Source organism: Micrasema longulum, unplaced genomic scaffold, assembly GCF_059751315.1.
Source record: "Micrasema longulum isolate JH-2025_06_02 unplaced genomic scaffold, ASM5975131v1 h1tg001607l, whole genome shotgun sequence".
Taxonomy (NCBI): Eukaryota; Metazoa; Arthropoda; class Insecta; order Trichoptera; family Brachycentridae; genus Micrasema; species Micrasema longulum.
Window position 1 is genome coordinate 206,372 of NW_028278788.1, and position 19,199 is coordinate 225,570.

The 19,199-nt window shown below is 32.5% G+C and overlaps 1 protein-coding gene across 5 annotated transcripts in view; it reads left to right on the top strand.

Annotated features, from left to right (window-relative positions):
- Nucleotides 1-906: 906 nt before the first annotated feature.
- LOC148274675 (uncharacterized) overlaps nt 907-19,199 on the top strand; it is a 63,532-nt gene continuing 45,239 nt past the window's right edge. The window contains exons 1-4 of one of the 5 annotated variants that reach the window (XM_088236784.1): nt 907-1,446; nt 9,136-9,494; nt 12,489-13,705; nt 14,276-14,417. In XM_088236784.1, coding sequence (XP_088092910.1) covers nt 9,254-9,494; nt 12,489-13,705; nt 14,276-14,417 — 1,600 coding nt within the window. In that variant the 5' untranslated portion in view covers nt 907-1,446; nt 9,136-9,253. The remainder of the gene's footprint in view (nt 1,447-9,135; nt 9,495-12,488; nt 13,706-14,275; nt 14,418-19,199) is intronic. The other 4 variants (XM_088236785.1, XM_088236786.1, XM_088236787.1 and 1 more) reach the window with 4 other exon arrangements.

Sequence of the window (19,199 nt, forward strand, 5' to 3'; positions counted from 1 at the left end):
TAGAGCTTTGAATTTTACAGCGAAAATCCTCGAAAATGTTTAAAAAAAAAATTTTATAAAGCAGAACTTCTTTAAATGACATCAGAAGTTCTTTTAAACAATTTACGGACAGTGTATACTTGTAATGCCGTATTAAATAGACTACATGAACTCGGCAATAGTTATTCCCACGTATCTGATATATTGAGTGTACGGTATTGTTCCTACAGAACAAACCTTTTGAACTTTTTCAAAGATAGTGAATGGTAATTATATTTATTTATTCATGCATTTCATAATATTCACAGTTTTTTGTTTACTTTGCCCAGCTGTATGAAACAGTACTGATGATTTTCTTCTTGTATTACTGTCTCTTTTATTATGTTAACTTTCTACTGAATATGTTGTACAATTTTTAGGTTAATTTTTAAAATATAAATCTTGTATAATTTTTAGGTTTCATTTTTTTATATAAATCTTGGGTATAAGGAAATTTATGTTTTAATTTTTTTTTTATTTATTAAGCCAAATACGTAGTATTATAAATGTTTTAAAAGGCAGATTAGCCGTTTATGTTAATAATATAAATCAAGCAATGGAGTGTTGTGATAGATTTTCTGGGAAAACAATCCACCAATCAGGACAATTCACCGAAGAGAACAAGTGAGTCACGTGCGGAGTAGTCAAAAAACTCCATTATCGTAGCGACGACTACGATACACAAACAAAAATATGATATTAGTTTGATAGTCAATTAACAAATATGTATTTTTTTAAAGCCACTGAACGTCTTCATTTAGCAATTGATAATGCTATTGTAAATTTGTTATTATTAATCGCGATGCTAATGCGAATTATACCATCAACCAACGAACCAACTGCGCGTAAAGTTTACTGTTTACATGTTTACGTTAGGTATTTGAAATTAGTATATCGCGAGTCGGAGCTGCGGCTTGACGCGCTGTAGTGTCGGCCTTATACCTTCGCGACAATACGAAACGAAAAGTTTACGAACCGTAACAAAAAATAACACGTTAATAAAAGTCTATCATCCGTAATTCGATTTTCGCCGGATTCTCGAAGTTTTTTGTTGGTTTCCCGCGCAAATGTTTTTATTATTTTTTCGTACATAAAACTTTAAAGTTATGGCAATTTTATTGTTTTGACCATATTATAAGGTTACATATTTTACTGTTAAGTGTTTTTTTTTCTATCGGTGTGATCATAAAAAGTGAAAAACAACATTTAAAAATAAATGCCGCGATGGTATGCAGCCTCGGACACAAATCGTCTCTTTTTTTGTTTTGAAAAGGGATGTAATAAGATATCTCCCAAAAATAATATAACATTTATTACATGTGAAATTAATATTCACCATCATTCCCTTTCCGCACCTGATGGTGCATAGGGCACTGCATTGGTACACCAATTGCAGCGTATCCTTTTAATGGTTTTTGTTTCATGCAGGTAAGATGACCAGTCAGTGCCAGGTCAGGTGCCAGTCTAGAGTATATTAAATATTATTGTGTGAAAACACCGTTTTGAATCAATATTTTATGTCAACCATGTCGGGAATCGAACCCGAGATCTTTTGCATGGTAGGCAAAACGCGCTGACCATTACACCGCGAGGCCGACACTACGACCGAAAATTGATATCACTGGATATACGTACACAAAAATTACACCTGCAGCTCAATCACAAATAACTGTCGACGTGCTTAAAAACATGCTAAGCATTTGAGCGATCACAATGAACAAAAATGAATATTAAGTTTTCGCAGTCATAAATAAACGCGTCTGTAATCTCTAAGTCAACGCTCGTGTCGGCTTGTTTTTTTGTTTTCCTTGTTAAAAATTCCGTTCATTGGCGAAAAATCGGCGTTTTCTTTAAAAAAGAGTCCAATATATTGCATTTGCAAGATAGTAAAAAGTACCTAATACAAAAAAGTGAAAATTAAATTTAAATTACTGTGGCGACTGCTTTTCCGGCTAAATGCAATAAATAGCATGATAAATAAAAAATACATAAATAAAAATAGCAGTTTTTTTATATTTTCCATATTTACACCGGTGAAATTCAAATATGTGATTGGGCAGCAGGATTATACGTCGCGAAACGTAAATATTTGGACATTTAATATTAGGTATTACACGTATGCTCCATTGTGATCGCGAATACGATAAACAACCATGGTGAAAAAAAAATATCACGTCGCTTATTAGCACGTCGATAGTTATTTGTGATTGAGTTGCTGCATGTATAAAAAAATATGTGTATTTCATATTGGGACCACTATTTTTTTTTCGAATCATATCATTGTTTGTCGTTAGTATTCGACTAAAAAGCTCGTAACATTGTGATAAGATTTAAATTTTTTCGTTAAATTTCTTGTTTTTTTTTTTTACAATAAACGTAAGTGATAAAACAGAGTATTAAAAAAATAAAGCATATTTACATATCAATGAAATACATAATGATAGTAAAAATAGTAAACAAAAAATCCCACAAAGGCATGGCCTGTTGTTGGAAGATCATTTACTGTGTATATAAAAATATATATAACAGGTTGACACTGATCCACACACAGTTTTAGGAAATTATTATTTTATTTTTTCCTAAAAAAACGCCCACAACTATTTTTGAAAAAACATTAAAATTTACAAAAAAAATAAAATTATTATTTTAGACTTCATTAAAACCATACTAGCCGCAGCCCTGGGATATCGCGGGAGTGATGAAATCGCTTTTTGGTCTAAACTATGTGAATTTATGTGTCAGTGTCAATCTGTCATTAATTAAATTTTCGTTTTATTTATGAATTTATGTGTCAGTGTCAATCTGTCATTTATTAAATTTTACGTTTTATTTATGAATTTATGTGTCAGTGTCAATCTGTCATTTATTAAATTTTCGTTTTATTTTTGAATTTATGTGTCAGTGTCAATCTGTCATTTATTAAATTTTCGTTTTATTTATGAATTTATGTGTCAGTGTCAATCTGTCATTTATTAAATTTTACGTTTTATTTATGAATTTATGTGTCAGTGTCAATCTGTCATTTATTAAATTTTCGTTTTATTTATGAATTTATGTGTCAGTGTCAATCTGTCATTTATTAAATTTTCGTTTTATTTATGAATTTATGTGTCAGTGTCAATCTGTCATTTATTAAATTTTCGTTTTATTTATGAATTTATGTGTCAGTGTCAATCTGTCATTTATTAAATTTTCGTTTTATTTATGAATTTATGTGTCAGTGTCAATCTGTCATTTATTAAATTTTCGTTTTATTTATGAATTTATGTGTCAGTGTCAATCTGTCATTTATTAAATTTTACGTTTTATTTATGAATTTATGTGTCAGTGTCAATCTGTCATTTATTAAATTTTCGTTTTATTTATGAATTTATGTGTCAGTGTCAATCTGTCATTTATTAAATTTTCGTTTTATTTATGAATTTATGTGTCAGTGTCAATCTGTCATTTATTAAATTTTCGTTTTATTTATGAATTTATGTGTCAGTGTCAATCTGTAATTTATTAAATTTTCGTTTTATTTATGAATTTATGTGTCAGTGTCAATCTGTCATTTATTAAATTTTACGTTTTATTTACGAATTTATGTGTCAGTGTCAATCTGTCATTTATTAAATTTTACATTTTATTTATCAACTCTTGTGTGGCTGTGATGTCACACTAGTACATAAACGATACAAGGCTAAATATATCTGTCTTATTTTTTTTTAATCAAGTATTTTTTGTGTTCAAATGGACATTTTCACACCGGATTCGGAAAATAAAATTGGTATAAACTGTGCTGAATTTTTATTACAAACAATATTTCCTTGCCACGCGAAGAATGGATCTCCACCAATACAGCAATAAATCTGTTTAAGTGAGAGCACGAAGATAGAACTCATGATAAAAAAGACAGGTACGCTTTTCTGCGGCTAGTGCTTGTGTGAAACAGATTCAGTCGGTTATCGACAGTGATGGGGGACGTACGCATGTAAAATCAGCGGCTTGTTTATGATTTTTAATTTATTTTGCCAGAACTAAATTAAATGTTTATTTTTATAAATTGTAGTAAAAGAATTATTAAACAGTGTGTCTCCATGATTTTTTTTTTAATGTCTGAACTTTAGAATATTCGGTATTTTGCTTGTGGTAACATGATGTTACATCACCGCACGCAAAGTAATTATTTATTACAATCTTTTAAGAGTTAAAAACACACACATAACTTGATTACAGAGACACAGTTTATAGTGACACAACCAAGAATGACCCATTACTTTTTTTTTTTAACATTATCTTCTCTTTACTGTTGTCACTTCCTTTGTTATCAATTATGAAAAGAAAAAAAAATTGAAATATATGTATATTACGACTAAATTAGAAAAAAGTATGGGTTTTTTAAAAAAGGAATACGTACGTATTTACGTTCTTATGATAGACCCAAATATTTAAATTTATGGGGGCATTTTCAACGAGTTGTAAAATAAGAATTACAATAAAGTTTTGCGAGAATTTTTCTGTTAATATCTGTAAATAACTCTTTATAAGACAATTGGAATCGTGTCGTGGTAGAGTGAAGTTCAAACATCGAATCTTTGTTATATCCCGGACCTCTGATCCGCCAGTCCGCGACACGGCGACACTAGCCACAGGACCACAACACAACTCCAACTGTTGATTGTTGTGAAGTAAAAGAGATAAAACCTGTATTAATGCTCGTAAGATTTATTTGACCGAATTATTTCACCTATATATACAGGGTGTTCTTTAAACCCTGTCACATCCGAAACCACGATAATCAGTATAGGCAAGAAGACATATTAGCATATTTAAAAAAAAATTTAGAACAAAAAAAAAATTTTCGTTTCTCCCTTGCAGAAGAAAACAGCCTTTTGTTTTTTACTATATTATATTGTTTAAGATTTTAGTCGTTCTAAAAATTAATTTTAATATGCCAATATGTCTTCTTGCTCATACTGATCGTCGTGGTTTCGGATGTGACAGGGTTTAAAGAACACTCTGTAGATAGGTAACTCATAAAAATATATTTCAATTTTTATACTTTTTCTTTGACCGAGGTTTAATCAAAATATTCCTGACTGGTCATAAGCCCTCTAAATGGCGATCCATTGCGACCAAGACACTTGACTCGCACATTGAGGGTCCCGGGTTTGATTCCCGGTGAGAACGAAAAAAAATGTGTTTTTTCTCAAGTCTAGTTTTGAACTGTAATTCAACACTGCAATTGAGCCTTTTGGCTCGTTGTGGTGCATAAATGCCTAGACATCCATGTTCCTTTTTCCAAAATGTTCCCCATCTCAGTTGAAATACAACTAAAGGGGTTAAATCCGGTCTTCTAAAATTTGAACAAACAAGAAAAATTGTTCGACAAGACGAATGGTACGGAATTGCGTAAACACATTATTTTTTAAATTTAACAAAAACAAACCATCACGTCGTTTCTCCGAAGGGGACGTCTTTGCACACAGATCTCGCTTCCTTTATATTCATACATTTTCTCATGCACGCGCGCCAATTATTCCGACTTTTGACATGTTTATCTTCAAGCATTTGTTAGATTTGATCATGCCATGTCTTTCTCGGTCTTTCTCGTTTTCTGTATCCATCAACATTCGCATCGTAAATATTTTTAGCCGTTCTTTCGTTGTCCATTCGCTCTACATCCCTAAAACAAATCCAGTTGGGTACATAAATATTTTTTTAAATTCCAATATACTCGTATGTACTACGGACCTTCTAAGTGAAAATTATACAGATAACATGTTTTTTTAAATATTTTAATATATACAATCTCTACAAATTTATACAATCTACTATGTAAGTTAGTATCCAAATAAAGAGACTAGCTCTTGTTCTTGAAGAGTGACTTAATTGTTATATTTATTTAGTAATTTGAAGTTCTTAAATTTCGAATAAATAAGTGAAAATAATTAAAATCATACGAAATAAAAAGAAAAGCAGAAAATGATAATACAGTAAGACTAATTAAAATAAAAAGCTGTTTTTACTCGTGTCCAAAAAAATTATTTAAATTTACTTTGAATATATTTACTGATATATTAGATAAATAAAAATAAAATTCCACCTTATTTATTTCATGTCTCGCAGTCTGTTTACCTATGGTTGTCATGCATTTTAGTAGCACGCAAATACCTCGACATGCATTCATCATTACCATTTGCATACGAAATTATCATATTTGAGATGTTTTACAGCAAGTACGTATTGTGCATTATAAATCTCGTCATTATATCATATTGAACAAGCGCACATAGTAATTATTTAGATGCATTCAATGCACAAAGCTGCATCGGCCGATTTCACATTTATACACACGCTTAGAATATCGAGCTACAATCAGAACTATGAATGATCATCAATGTTATAATTACCACAGCTAAATAAAATATTTGAGAAAACGAAATATTTTAATTTTGGTTCCGTGAGACGTAAATTGTGGTAGAAAAATAAACATAAAATTGTGGTCCGACCTCCTGATCCGAAGTCCGCAATACTACCAACTTCCGCGGGCTCATGACCCGTCTCAAACAAACATTATTTCAGATGCTCATGACAACAATAATTTAACTACATACTATTCAGTTTTCGTATAATCACAGTACAGTCCATTCTATTCATTAAAAACCCTCGCTTTATGTGTGCGAAACAATAAGCTCAATACCTTTTGCCGACTGTTGCATGTTAGAAACTTTGACCCCTCAGGCTTTATGTAATCGGTCCTCCGGGTCTCAGTAGATAGGCCTTTCAGACCTCCTTTTATAAGGATCTTGGGCTCCTAGAAAATCGCCCCATGGCCCTTATAGTGTATTTTTTTGTTTGGAGAAATCAAAATGTATTAAAGAAGAATCTACACCTCGAAATAATGCTATCAAAACCACACGAAATATACAAATATTAAGCAACCAAAATTTAATAGTGAAGAATCTGCAATTAAAAATAATGTCAGTTAGTGGTTCGCGACTGTTAATGACAGCAAATTAGGCCCCTCGGGCTTCATGCAATCGGCCCTACGGGCCCTGACAAATCTTTCCTCTTGGCTCTACGGGTCTCAGTTGATCGGCTAATCGGGTCTCGGTTAATTAGGATCTCAGATGCGGTAAATAAGTTACCTATAATAATAATTAAAATCAATATTCGTAGCGCCATTATGATATTCCGAAAATGTAAGTTATCCATAATAATAAAAGACAAAATACGTATCTGATTGAAAATTTAATTATAAAATTTGTGGGAATAATAATAAATTACTTTATATGATAATAAAAACGCGATGTTTTACCCATTCAATGTGACTTATTCGGCTTTTATAAAAAGGAGACCTTTTTGATAGAACTCTACAGTTAATAATTTTAATTCGTGCTATTTATTTATTCAATTATTTCAAAATAGATTCGCATACATATATAAATCAAAATCTTTAGATTAAATTATTTATGTATTGAGTACCAAACCTTTTGCCCCGTGGTTTAAAAGACTGGTTGTTTAAATAAACTCTGATGGTCAATAAAAAATATTACAACTTAACCAAGGAGTTGACATAGTATGACATGTACTCGTTTATTTCAACATAAATGGAGGACATTAAAAAAAAGAGTCTAAGGCTTACTATCTGTCATTGGCCTGTTAGAGAGATCACTTTACATAATATTTGATTTTAACATGTTCTTTAATACTTCGATAATTAATTGTTTAAGTGGAAACCTTAATCAATCGAATTATTAGAGGGAACGTCTTCTAACGTTAAGACACACCCACTTAAAATGTTGTTGATTAAACCAAGAGGTTTATTTTCTGGTTTGTATCAAAATTATTCAATCATCGATAGATTTAATAACACGTTCTGGGTAATCCCTCTAATTTCTTATAATTCTGTCAACAGACGACAAAGTGTGAGAACTACCGCACATAAGTATGACGTTGTGAAGGTCCCTCCCACACTAATCTCACTATTAAAAAGTAAACGTTGAATGGAATACATTTTAAATATTATTATATGCATTAATCTCAAACATCAGTATAAAATATCAACCCACGTGTTGAGGATTGGGCACAAGAAGGTTCTTAGGACCACACTGTGGACGGTTAGATGTTATGAGACTTGGAATTAGGGACCTGACACGCATCTTTAATTATTTAAACAGTCCTGTGAAGTAATAACCAAGTGATTCACATGTTGAACCGTAATTAACCTCCATTTGAGATGAACGATACTGCGTTCTAGATTTAAATTCAGCTTGCATTATAAGTAAATGCATTTATGATCGGGTTGTTGTGCCATGGTAATGTCGCGGACCTTGTTCTACCGCAACTTGGTCCCCATTTTCAAATACCGAGTTGTCTGAAAAAACCGTTGTTATAAAAATAATTTAATAACAATTATTAAGCGTTAAGATCTTTATTTTTTGCTTTCATACAAAACTCCACAAAATTAACAAAGACGTATTTGTCAAATGAGAAAGTTCAGTGGTTTTTTAAATATATATTTATCTGTTAATAGACTATAAAACTAAGCCAAAATAAAAACATTAAAAATTTACCTATCGCATTATTAGCGCTATGATTTTTTAAAGTTTTGTGGTTTTAAATTACTCCGCCTATGACGTCTTAAGTTTTCTATGGTGAGTTGTCCTGATTGGTAAGTTAGCTTCCCAGCAACCAGAAATGGATCAGAACACTCTGTCATCGGTTGGTTCCGGAGAACTAGTGACGTCGTTCAAAGGAGTTCATTTTTATCAAAAATATTTTTACGAATTTTTGCACACATTTTCAAGAAACTTCGCCATACAATTAAATGCTCTAATTTTGGCCGCGCGGCGCGCGTAAAAATAAATTATTTTTGTCGAATTTCCCGTTGCACTTAACTTCTTCATTGAACGTTTATTTACCTAAACAAAAGCACGGCGTACTGATTTTTAGATCAAGCAATTTAGCCTATAACTGGTTTTCATATTTTAATTTAAAATTACTGTTCGTTTCAACTCTTTTTGTATAATTGTAACATCTCCCATGTTTACAAAATGTGTCACATATGCATAGATATACACTAATTTCTTAATAATAAGCGAACTCATTATTAATTATTCAATATTTTAGAAAACGAAAAAAGCTAAAACGATATTTCTAAAACACTAATAATACCTCCAGGCAAGTGATCAAATAAGTAAAACCGGTGAATTTAAACAAGTTGTTACGAAAGTGATGCGTAATTTCAATGCTCGATAAGGGGAAAAGTTGCTGTTACGTCGTAAGGGCAGAGCCCCCTGTGGGGCGAGGGGCAGAGGAGGCTAGAGACAGAGACGACCAGGGTGGGAGCTCGATGGGGGCCCCTGCCGGGGCCAGGCTGCTCAGGATGGCCCCCCTGAGGCACAGCTTCGCCGCCCCCTCCCCTAATAAGGGACAGATTCAAGAGAGTATGTGGGGGTACACGAGTGATGCAGATTGCAGAAAGAAAGGTAAAATAAACTAATTCACTAAAATAATTGATTTTAAATAATACGTACATATTAGTTTTTGTAATTTTTTTATGACATTATTTTGTGTAATTTAATAATTACTTACAGATTTTGTGGGATCGCAAATTTCATATGTTTTGTTATTTATTAGTTTTGTTACATAGAATGATATATGTTTTTTTTTCTGTTGTAATCTATTTTTATGGACTTAGTAATTCTTATAAGTGTAACTTTCCAAAAAAGAAACTAGCTCTTGTGCTTGGAGAGTCTTACATTGTTATAGTTCTTTAGTAATTTGAAGTATATAATATATACTCGTATATTATCATTTCGAATATACACGTAAACCAAAAAAATCTATACAAATTAAAGTGAAAAACAGAAAATAATAATAAAGTAAAACTAATTAAAATAGAAAACTGTTTTTACATAATTTCTTATTTATTATTTTTAATTTCTTCAACTTTTTTTATTGTAAAGGAAAAATAAGAAACCTGTTGACAAGCCGGTTTCGCGGCTTAGTAGATTTCATTATTTCCTTGTATATTTCTGTTCATGTTCACCTTCTCAAAAAAAAATACAATACACTACTCGAGTTAAAAAATTTCTTTAAATTTACTTAGAATTTATGTGACGAATTCGAAAAAATTGTCACACGGCATGGTGACACTGACAGGCGCAGTAAAAAGTAAAATAAATATGTAAATAAATTTTGTACATATTTCTATAAAATGAAAGGCTAATCACCTAACATTATATTTTATTTATTTATCTAAGTAAAACGGTTGGGTGGTAAAACGCCAATGTTGTAAAAAAAACTGTATCTTGACTAAAAATATATGTAATAATAAAATGTTTATCTGTAAAATGTTAATAAATATTTGTGTATAACCACTAACTGACTTCTGTCTACAAGTTTTAAGATGTACTCGTCTTTTCTTCAGGATACTTCATTATACATTATACGAACATACAAATCCAACTATAGATACAGCCTCGCCATAGTAGTAGCAAAAAATATAAAACTAATATTAATTCGTGTCCGACAAAGATACCAGTACGTCTTGAACCCTGTAGACTAGTAGAAAAGTCGGTAAGTGGTTTATAATTATTTACTATCAATTATCGAAACGTTTGACTACAAACAGGCGCCGTGGTGCAGTTGGTTAGACGGCCAACTGAGAAACTGGCGTCGCGGGTTCGATTCCCGCAGTTGCAATTAAAAAAATTCAAGAAAGATTTTTTTAATTAGTCTGGGTGTTGTGGTGTAGTTTTTATAACCTCCTTCCATATTCAATCTCTTACCTGTTGACAAGCCTCTAAATTAAAGGCTTAGCTGATAATTTTTTTTTTTTAAAGTACAAAGATTTAAAAAAAAGTTAATGCCTTAAACATATTGAATATTACAGAAAGCTTTAAATGTCAAAAATATGTAAAAAAAAATACTTAGTACAATTTAATTCAAAATAACAAATATAATACAAATAAGTTATTTAATAATACAGTGGTTTAGCAATACTATTTACTGTCTTCAATTAATATAGTATCGTGTAAATAAAATTTGTAATTTAATTACTTAGTAATTTTGCAATTCAATTTTATAATTCAACAATAGTATAAGCATGTGATTCATTTATAAAGCGCAAAATTTAATTAAATAATTTAGTATACAAATTGATTAAAATTTTTATCTTTCAATTAGTAATAATTTAATTACATATTTGAGTCATCTACGCGCTATTTCCCTATGGCGGCCATAAGAAGACAACGGGTTTTTGGAAATAGGCGACTCATTAATTTAAAACGTATAAATACATACATATAGTGATTAGTTATGCAGCACATTCTCGCGTCTCGATTTAAATATAAACATAAATTAAATTTATTACGTAATTTTGAAAAAATAACTAGAAACACATTTAATTTTATTTACTTTACCTCTTTATTACAAAATGTACTAAAAAGGTAAAGAAAATTTGTGCCACCGGAACCTGAGTATCGCTTCTCATTAAATTTTGTAATAAATATCGACAAGATACCTCCACCCACGCCACGTCCAAAAATCCTCGACACATGTTCATACAACATATTGGCTAAGTAGTTTGTATATTCAACGCAATTATTATTTATTTAACAATTGTAGTTAGAATCACTTTACGGGTTATTTAACCCATTATGTAATGTAGACCGTGAATCTCGGGAAGAATAGTATTAGGTTCAAATAAAAAGCGAATGAATATAATGGAAATCGCTGCTAAACTGCCGACATGTCTAGAATTAGTCATTTTGAGCAAGCGAATTTCCCTTTTAATGGGTAAATTCTGATTTGGATTCCTACGGCTTCTGGGTGGGTAAAATAATGCATGAGAACTCGTTCTGGTATAGTTATTGGCAACTGCGAAAATAATATCTCTATACATAAATATCTTTTTCCAGAATCTACTTCTTAAATTATTTTTCAAGTAAAACATGACCAAGACTCTAGAGTGTTTTAATACAGAATCCCTGCTAAAAATAATGATCGATACATGCATGGATAGTAAATATATTCTTTAAGACTAGTATCGCCATAATCGCTTTTAAATCGTCTCTACTTTAAGAGTGTCTGAAAGAAACTATTAATAAAATTATAAATAGAAGATTTCCAAACCATATGTCCGAATAATTATGAAAAATACTTATTTTTATTATTAGGTTTATAGTAAATGAAATTTAAATGCGGAGTTTTGAACATTTTAATTTAAGGCGATTTTAGCTGCGCACATCTTATTATGTTCAACCGAGAGTCGGTCGAGTTAAAAACTTAATTAATTTCAATTAACAACACATTTACGATTTAGTTTAAATGTTATTAAAGTATTTCAATTAAATTAATGATGTTTTAAACGTGTTTTAATTGCTCATTTATTTTCTAATATGTGGATCAAAAAATTTTCTAAAATTGCTGTTTAATTAGTTGAATGGCAGATTTTAACTGTACGAGTTTTTTTACAGATGAAGGATTATGGAGCGCTAATATAACGCAGGGTTGGAGACGTCTAAGGCGGCGCTGTTCTCGGTTGAGGGTACCGCGTGGTCCGGCACCTCGGGAAGGTTCTCCTCTGGACTCTCCAGACAGAGACTCTCCCATTCCTCCCGAGTCTCGCTCCAAGTACTCTCCTCTTGCGGATGCGCAAGAGGAACCTCTTCCAGAAATAAAACACCAAGAAAACGGAAAACTTTCTCTCAGAAATAGAGTGAAAGTTTTAAAATCGTCTTCTGTGAGAGCCGGAGGAGCGGGAGTGCAGGAACTGCAAAGGTCGCTCAGAGGCGGTTTGGGAAGGTTACAAGCCGGACTCAGAAGAAGAAGAGCTCTGTCGGTTCAAGATGTTTTCTGTTCCCACGCGACATTTTACGTTCCGAGCCCCAGCGGTCCCGCATCACTGCCCCACGGAAGGTCACCGCCGCACCCGGAGGAAGCGAACATAGATTACAGAAGATCTGTATGGGACATAGGGCGGAGAGTGTCCATCGTCAGATCGGAAGATATATCTCCACCCCCTCGTGCTCCCCGTCCGCATGACAGAGGAACTTCGGCGAGGAGAGGCAGCTCGCCGGACATCTACCTTCATAGAGAAAATCGACCTCTGAACAGGAACACGAAATTAACCAGAAGCCCTTCGCAAAAAACGTGCACAGAAGAAAAATACGAACACCAAAGAAATTACAATGGACTGAATCGAGTTAATTCAACGGCTTCGAGAATATCTAACTACGACAATAATAATTTAACGAAACCTCTGCGACCGTTCAGCGAATATAATAATAACGATACTAAAACTAGTCAATATTTACCTAGATACGTTAATAGTAAAAATGAGAATAGTAGGAACAGTTTTTGGGGATCGTCGGATTACCGACCCGTGTATGAAGAACGGCGGTATGTCGGTACCGGTATGGAGCAGCCGAGGGGTTTACCCCCGAAGCCGAGCGCTCGACCGCTCCCTCCGATCCCTTCTACTGCCACGGGCCACTGCAAGCGAAGAGAAGACCACGACCATTTCAAGAGGGAAGACTCGGATCGTCACAAACCCGACCATTACAGACAACGTGACGAGCATGACCACTACAGACAGAGAGACGAGCTCGATTCCCGCAAAACCCCCTCGCCCCCGGCAAGGCTGTCGCCGGAACAAGGGCCGGAAGAACGTGACGGATCGCTCCTGACAGAGGTTGGTTGTACTTGCATACTGATTAATGACTTAATTTAGTGATTCAGGAATAATTTTAAATTTATGGAAATTAAGCCGCCTTGCGCCTACGCACCAATATATTTTCCGGTGAAGGCTAACAACGCGTTATTAAAATAACAAGAAAATATACCATTCTTTCAAATATATTTACACCTCTAGATAAAGAAGTAAATGCCTTTGTCTCATCAGCATTTTTGCTTGATGTAAATGCTAATTCTTTGAGCGTAAATATGTAAAGCGCTTTATTTCACAAGCTAATTAAAATTCCCCAGCGTACACGTATTCGCTCTTTAAATTTTATTCATTTTCATTTAGTTCACCGTAGCGAACTGAGTCTTTTAGCAAATTATCTTACGAGATTGGTAACACAACACCTCATTTATTTAGCGCCATGTGCTATGAAAGAACCCTATTCCATCCAGGGTTAACAAAGATATCAGATTACGGCAGAATGGCGACCTTTGTGTGTTAAACAATGAGACGGTGAGTCACGGTACATTTATCTGATGAGCAATTACGATTACATGTTCCTATTTTGTCGATTCCCAGGTGACGTTCACCAAGTGCGCGGGTGGTAAGGGCCTTGGGTTCAGTATTGTAGGGGGAAGAGATTCCCCTAAAGGACACATGGGCATCTTCGTCAAAACTATTTTTGAAAATGGACAAGCCGCTGACTCAGAGCTGAAAGAAGGTAATTAGTTTTTTTTTTAAATTTAATTTTAATTTTAGATGCTTGAGAGTATCCTATATACGAGTAAACGGATTTTATTTTCTAAAATTGATTGCTTATTTTTACTAAAATTTCTATATTTGCAGCTGTTAAAAAGTAATTGGTTTTGCGTTATACGCTTCTGCGTCTGGGCAAATAATTTAAAAAATCAACTGAAAATAATGATTTTATATCTGCCCTGTCGAGAATCAAAACCGTGACTTTACGTGATAACCAAACGTGCTAACATATACAGCACTCGAGAACGATTTCTTTGATTTCAATTTATAAAAATTTCAACGCATTTGTTTGTACCTACTACTAGGGTTGCTAACTCAATCGACCGAAAATCTGGGAGGTATATTAAAAAACAACTAAAGTCAAATATTATTTTTTAACTAACATTGAAGCTGGTTTCTCAGCATGCATCTCTATCTGAATATATAAATAAATTGGAGTATGTATATAATACTCGGTTCACTAGTGTAGATGGACTAGCTCTCCCTAAATTCAATAATAAATACGGGAAAACAACATTAGAGTACAACATACCAAAAATGTATAATATGCTCCCATTCAATATAAAAAATCAAAAAAACTTATCTGGCTTATGAGAAAGACGTCTGCTGAGAATTTGGCTTTTGGAACGTGGTTTTTCAAAGTAATTTTTTTTTGTGTTTTTCTTTTTTATTTGGTCATTTTTTTATTTATTTTTTGTTTTTGATGTACTCATTTTCTTTTTTTCCATAGTAATTAAAGCTTTTTTATGTTTATGGAATTTAAGAGATAAGATTATGTATACATATTAGAACTTAACTATGCTGACTGCTATGATCTGCGGACGAACTGCATGTTATGCAGTTCAGTAGGACTTGATAATTTATATGTTAATTTTTGCATGCTTTTGATAAATAAATAAATAACCATAAAATAATAAACATACAAATATGTATTTATATATTTACATATATATATATGTACATATATTTGTTAATATATATATATATCTTGTTGAAAGGTTAAATATTTTGAGAAAAGTTCATTTACTACGCTAAAACACGCTGAACTACTGCATTTACAATTGCGATCGATAAATAAATGCACCAATTTTTTTGTTTCTTTCTTACGTTCATCTTAAAAATGTTTTAATAAGTCTATTTTCTTGCAACAAATAGTCATCATCATACAGTAATCGATTCCGAGAGATTTAAGCGGGTTTCCAGGAGCCAGAAAAATTAAAACATTATTAGCCTACTTCCGGAAAAATTCCGGAATTCAGGGAGGTTTGGCAACCCTAATATTACCCATATACCACCCAAAACCTTCGTATCGTTTTTTTTCTTACATTCAGTTGGCCAGATGTTTTTCACAGTACGTATTTACTGGGTCATAAACAAACATAATTAACAGTAAACCACTGGCACTGGGTCTATGGGACATACAGAATGCCTTTTGATATTCTCAATATCAACAATACGATCATAATAATCTATCGAATATACAAAAGAATTTATTCCTATTTTTATTTGAATGAACAAACTCACGCGAGCTCATGGCGTATATTAAATCGATATGTTTCCACACCTTTAACGTTAGCTGAATAAAAAATCTTGAACGATAATCGAAACTTAATGTTCTTCTCATGGCTAGTAAAAAACCGGTACATGTATACATTTCCACAAACCTTGTTTACTTGATAATGACTTTTAGCATTGCACGCCGTTATGCCTCAATCAGTTACCATCGAAGACGAAGACATATTCATCTGTTCAATGTTGTTCATATCCTGTTGACATTTGGTTGCAGATGTTTAGAAATCTCTTGGGATGCTGAGAAAACGAGATAAAAATCTTCTCCTTTAGAATTCTTACGGCTTCCATAACGTCAATTTGCAATACAATTGAGAATCGTGTGTTATGTTAATGAGTATTTTTTTGTAAAGAGGTATATGTTTTCCAATACATTGGAAACACGAAATGTGCACTTTCAAATAAAATTGTTACTAATTCATTAATGTAAGGGTTAAGAAGCCACCCAAAGTCAATTCACGCCACTTATCCATACAAATATTATAAATGCAAAAGTGTGTTTGTTTGTGCTTCCCATTGATTGATACAATTTCTAGCAAATCTATAGCCGGAGAGGTGAGAAGTAAAATAGGATCTTTATTTTTAATCCCGAATAAAAAAAATTAACAATGACAAAAATATATAATATCTCAACAATTAGCGAAATGATTTGAAAATGAGTAGGCGGTAAGGTGTACTGTCAACAAAAATCAATTTAAAATATTTTTTTAAATTTCTAAAATTGACTTTATTTATCTATGGTTAATTTGGTTTTGTACGAAGTTAGATTTGGATTTGTGATCAAAATAACGATGCTTCTTTACCATAGGGCTAACGTATTATCGTATTGCTTTCATAGCGATAGTTAGAAGACCAAGCTAATTTCGATTCCGATAAAATGTATTATTCCACTAGGAAAATTATTATTGATAAACGAAAACTTTTATTGATAAAAAAAAAACACAACTAATTCATTGCCTAAATAATCTCCCTAATACCACGTGAGCGAAGCCGCGGGAAAAGCTTAATATAAAATCCTAATATAAATATTTGAACGAAAAAAGCGCTAAAAACTATGCTTGCCAAATGTTTATCACAAGTTAGTGAAACGTATTATTTTAGTTTGGCAATTTATGCTAATTTAATCAAATAAAATTCACTTATTCAAATCAATTTATTAAAATATCAGGAGTATATTATAATAATGTTTTATACAACAAGAATTTTTTGAAGGAAATGCAATACTAGCGATGTTTTTTTATCTGGGTTGTTGTGCCTTGTTTTATTTCTTTTTACGGCAGATTTTTCGAACAGCGTTATAGTATCCATCATTTGAAATGATGCAAGAAGGAGAAATAATATACGGCACAACAACTCAGAAAAGCATCACGAGTATCTTTGAGGCCGTGAAGACCAACTAACTTTAATGTTTTCGGACATTTGTTTTATGAATACCTTTGCTGATTTTAATTAGGTAGGTACTTTTTGAGTAACGCGTAAATCAGGTTGCTGATATTTTGTTCCTGTTTCTATAATAATAGCATAGTAAAAAAAAAGGATCGTTAAATCCTTAAACAGATGTTAACCTTTTTTTTACATGTATTATTTATAACCTGTGATTCTCAGATACATCCGAGTATCATCTTTCAATTAGTACAATTTAACATTTATGGTGGTTAAGCTATACAAAATACTGAGTTTTATTTTATTGCACTGTATTGACTACCTACTTGTTTTTGTCGACCACGAATTTACTTCATTTATGTTTTTCAATTAGATTTTTTGAGTCTGAAAGTATATTTATTACTCTCGAGTCTTGATTGTGCATAATCAATCATTTATCTCCGGAAACTGTTAATTTCAGCGTGGGTTTATTAGATTGAGTGCATTAACTGCCGCTGCATATATCATAATAACCAGAAACAAGGTCCTGAGTGCATTTGGTAACTTAGAAGCTAATAGTGAAAGGTTAACGCTATGAAATTGGACAAGCACCCACATTATTAACTAGATAATTACGCAAGTTATATGACACATACCGACTTCGTGAATTAAGGATGATTAAAGTATATTGAATAACAGTTTTTTTGCAATCTTAAGTAGTGTATATTTTTAAGGCATATATTATCACTTACACAATATATTATTAGGAAATGGCTAAAGCTAGGGTTTCCTAGGACAGCGGTGCTCGTATTTTAACGGCCGTAGTGAACGGTGATGCAGTGGACAGCCGTCGTAACGATGACTAGAGTGTGGTTTTCTAGGAAAACGGTGTTATCAACACCATTTAACACCGTTTTCCTAGGAAACCACTCTCTAGTCGACGTTACGACGGCTGTCTACTGCATCACCGTTCACTGCGGCCGTTAAAATACGGGCACCGTTGTCCTAGGAAACCCTAGCTTAAGTGTCATTAAAAACATCGAAATAGTATTTTTATAATTCATTCCAAATTAATTAAAAGTTTACAATTTTACAAATGTATTACGGCATTTAGGCTGTGTCCGTGTTAAGCTATTATAATTCAAATAGACCCAAAAATAACTAAATTAGAGGAAATAATTACACAATAAACAAAACCCTTTTATGTACACAAGAATTATTTTTTTCTTTTACGTAATGGGAAACGTTTTCATTGTAATACTATGCGTATTATTTCTGAAGAAAATAAACTTTTTTTTCAAAGCAAAATAAATATTTTTATAACAGAAATGACAGTAATAATTAAACTTAACAAATATTATGTTGGATTCTACGTAACATATTTAATGTACAGCGTATTTCATGTATTTTTTTACAAGGATAGCCCGATTTTTTTTTCCAATTTTTGTAATTCTTCTTTTCATCATCATCATTCCATGTCCACTCCCTAGTTGGAGCATATGGTATCCACAAAAAGCCTCCATGTATCTCTATCAGCTGCCAACTCCTTTGCGTCCTCCTAAGTCATGTTCTCGTCCCAAAGTTCTGACATAAACTGCCGACGAACAGTCAGCAGTGGACGTCCAGGACGTCGAGAACCTGATGCAGGTCATAAACCCTGTAAATGCCTTGGCTTCCATATTCTCTTCTCAAAAATGTTTTTCCTCTCTGTTGCAACAAATTTAAATATGAATAACTCGCTAGGGGGGAAGCATTTGGACATACTCAAAACGTTGTTGAAATATTTTGCTTCATTTACTATAAGTAAGCGAAT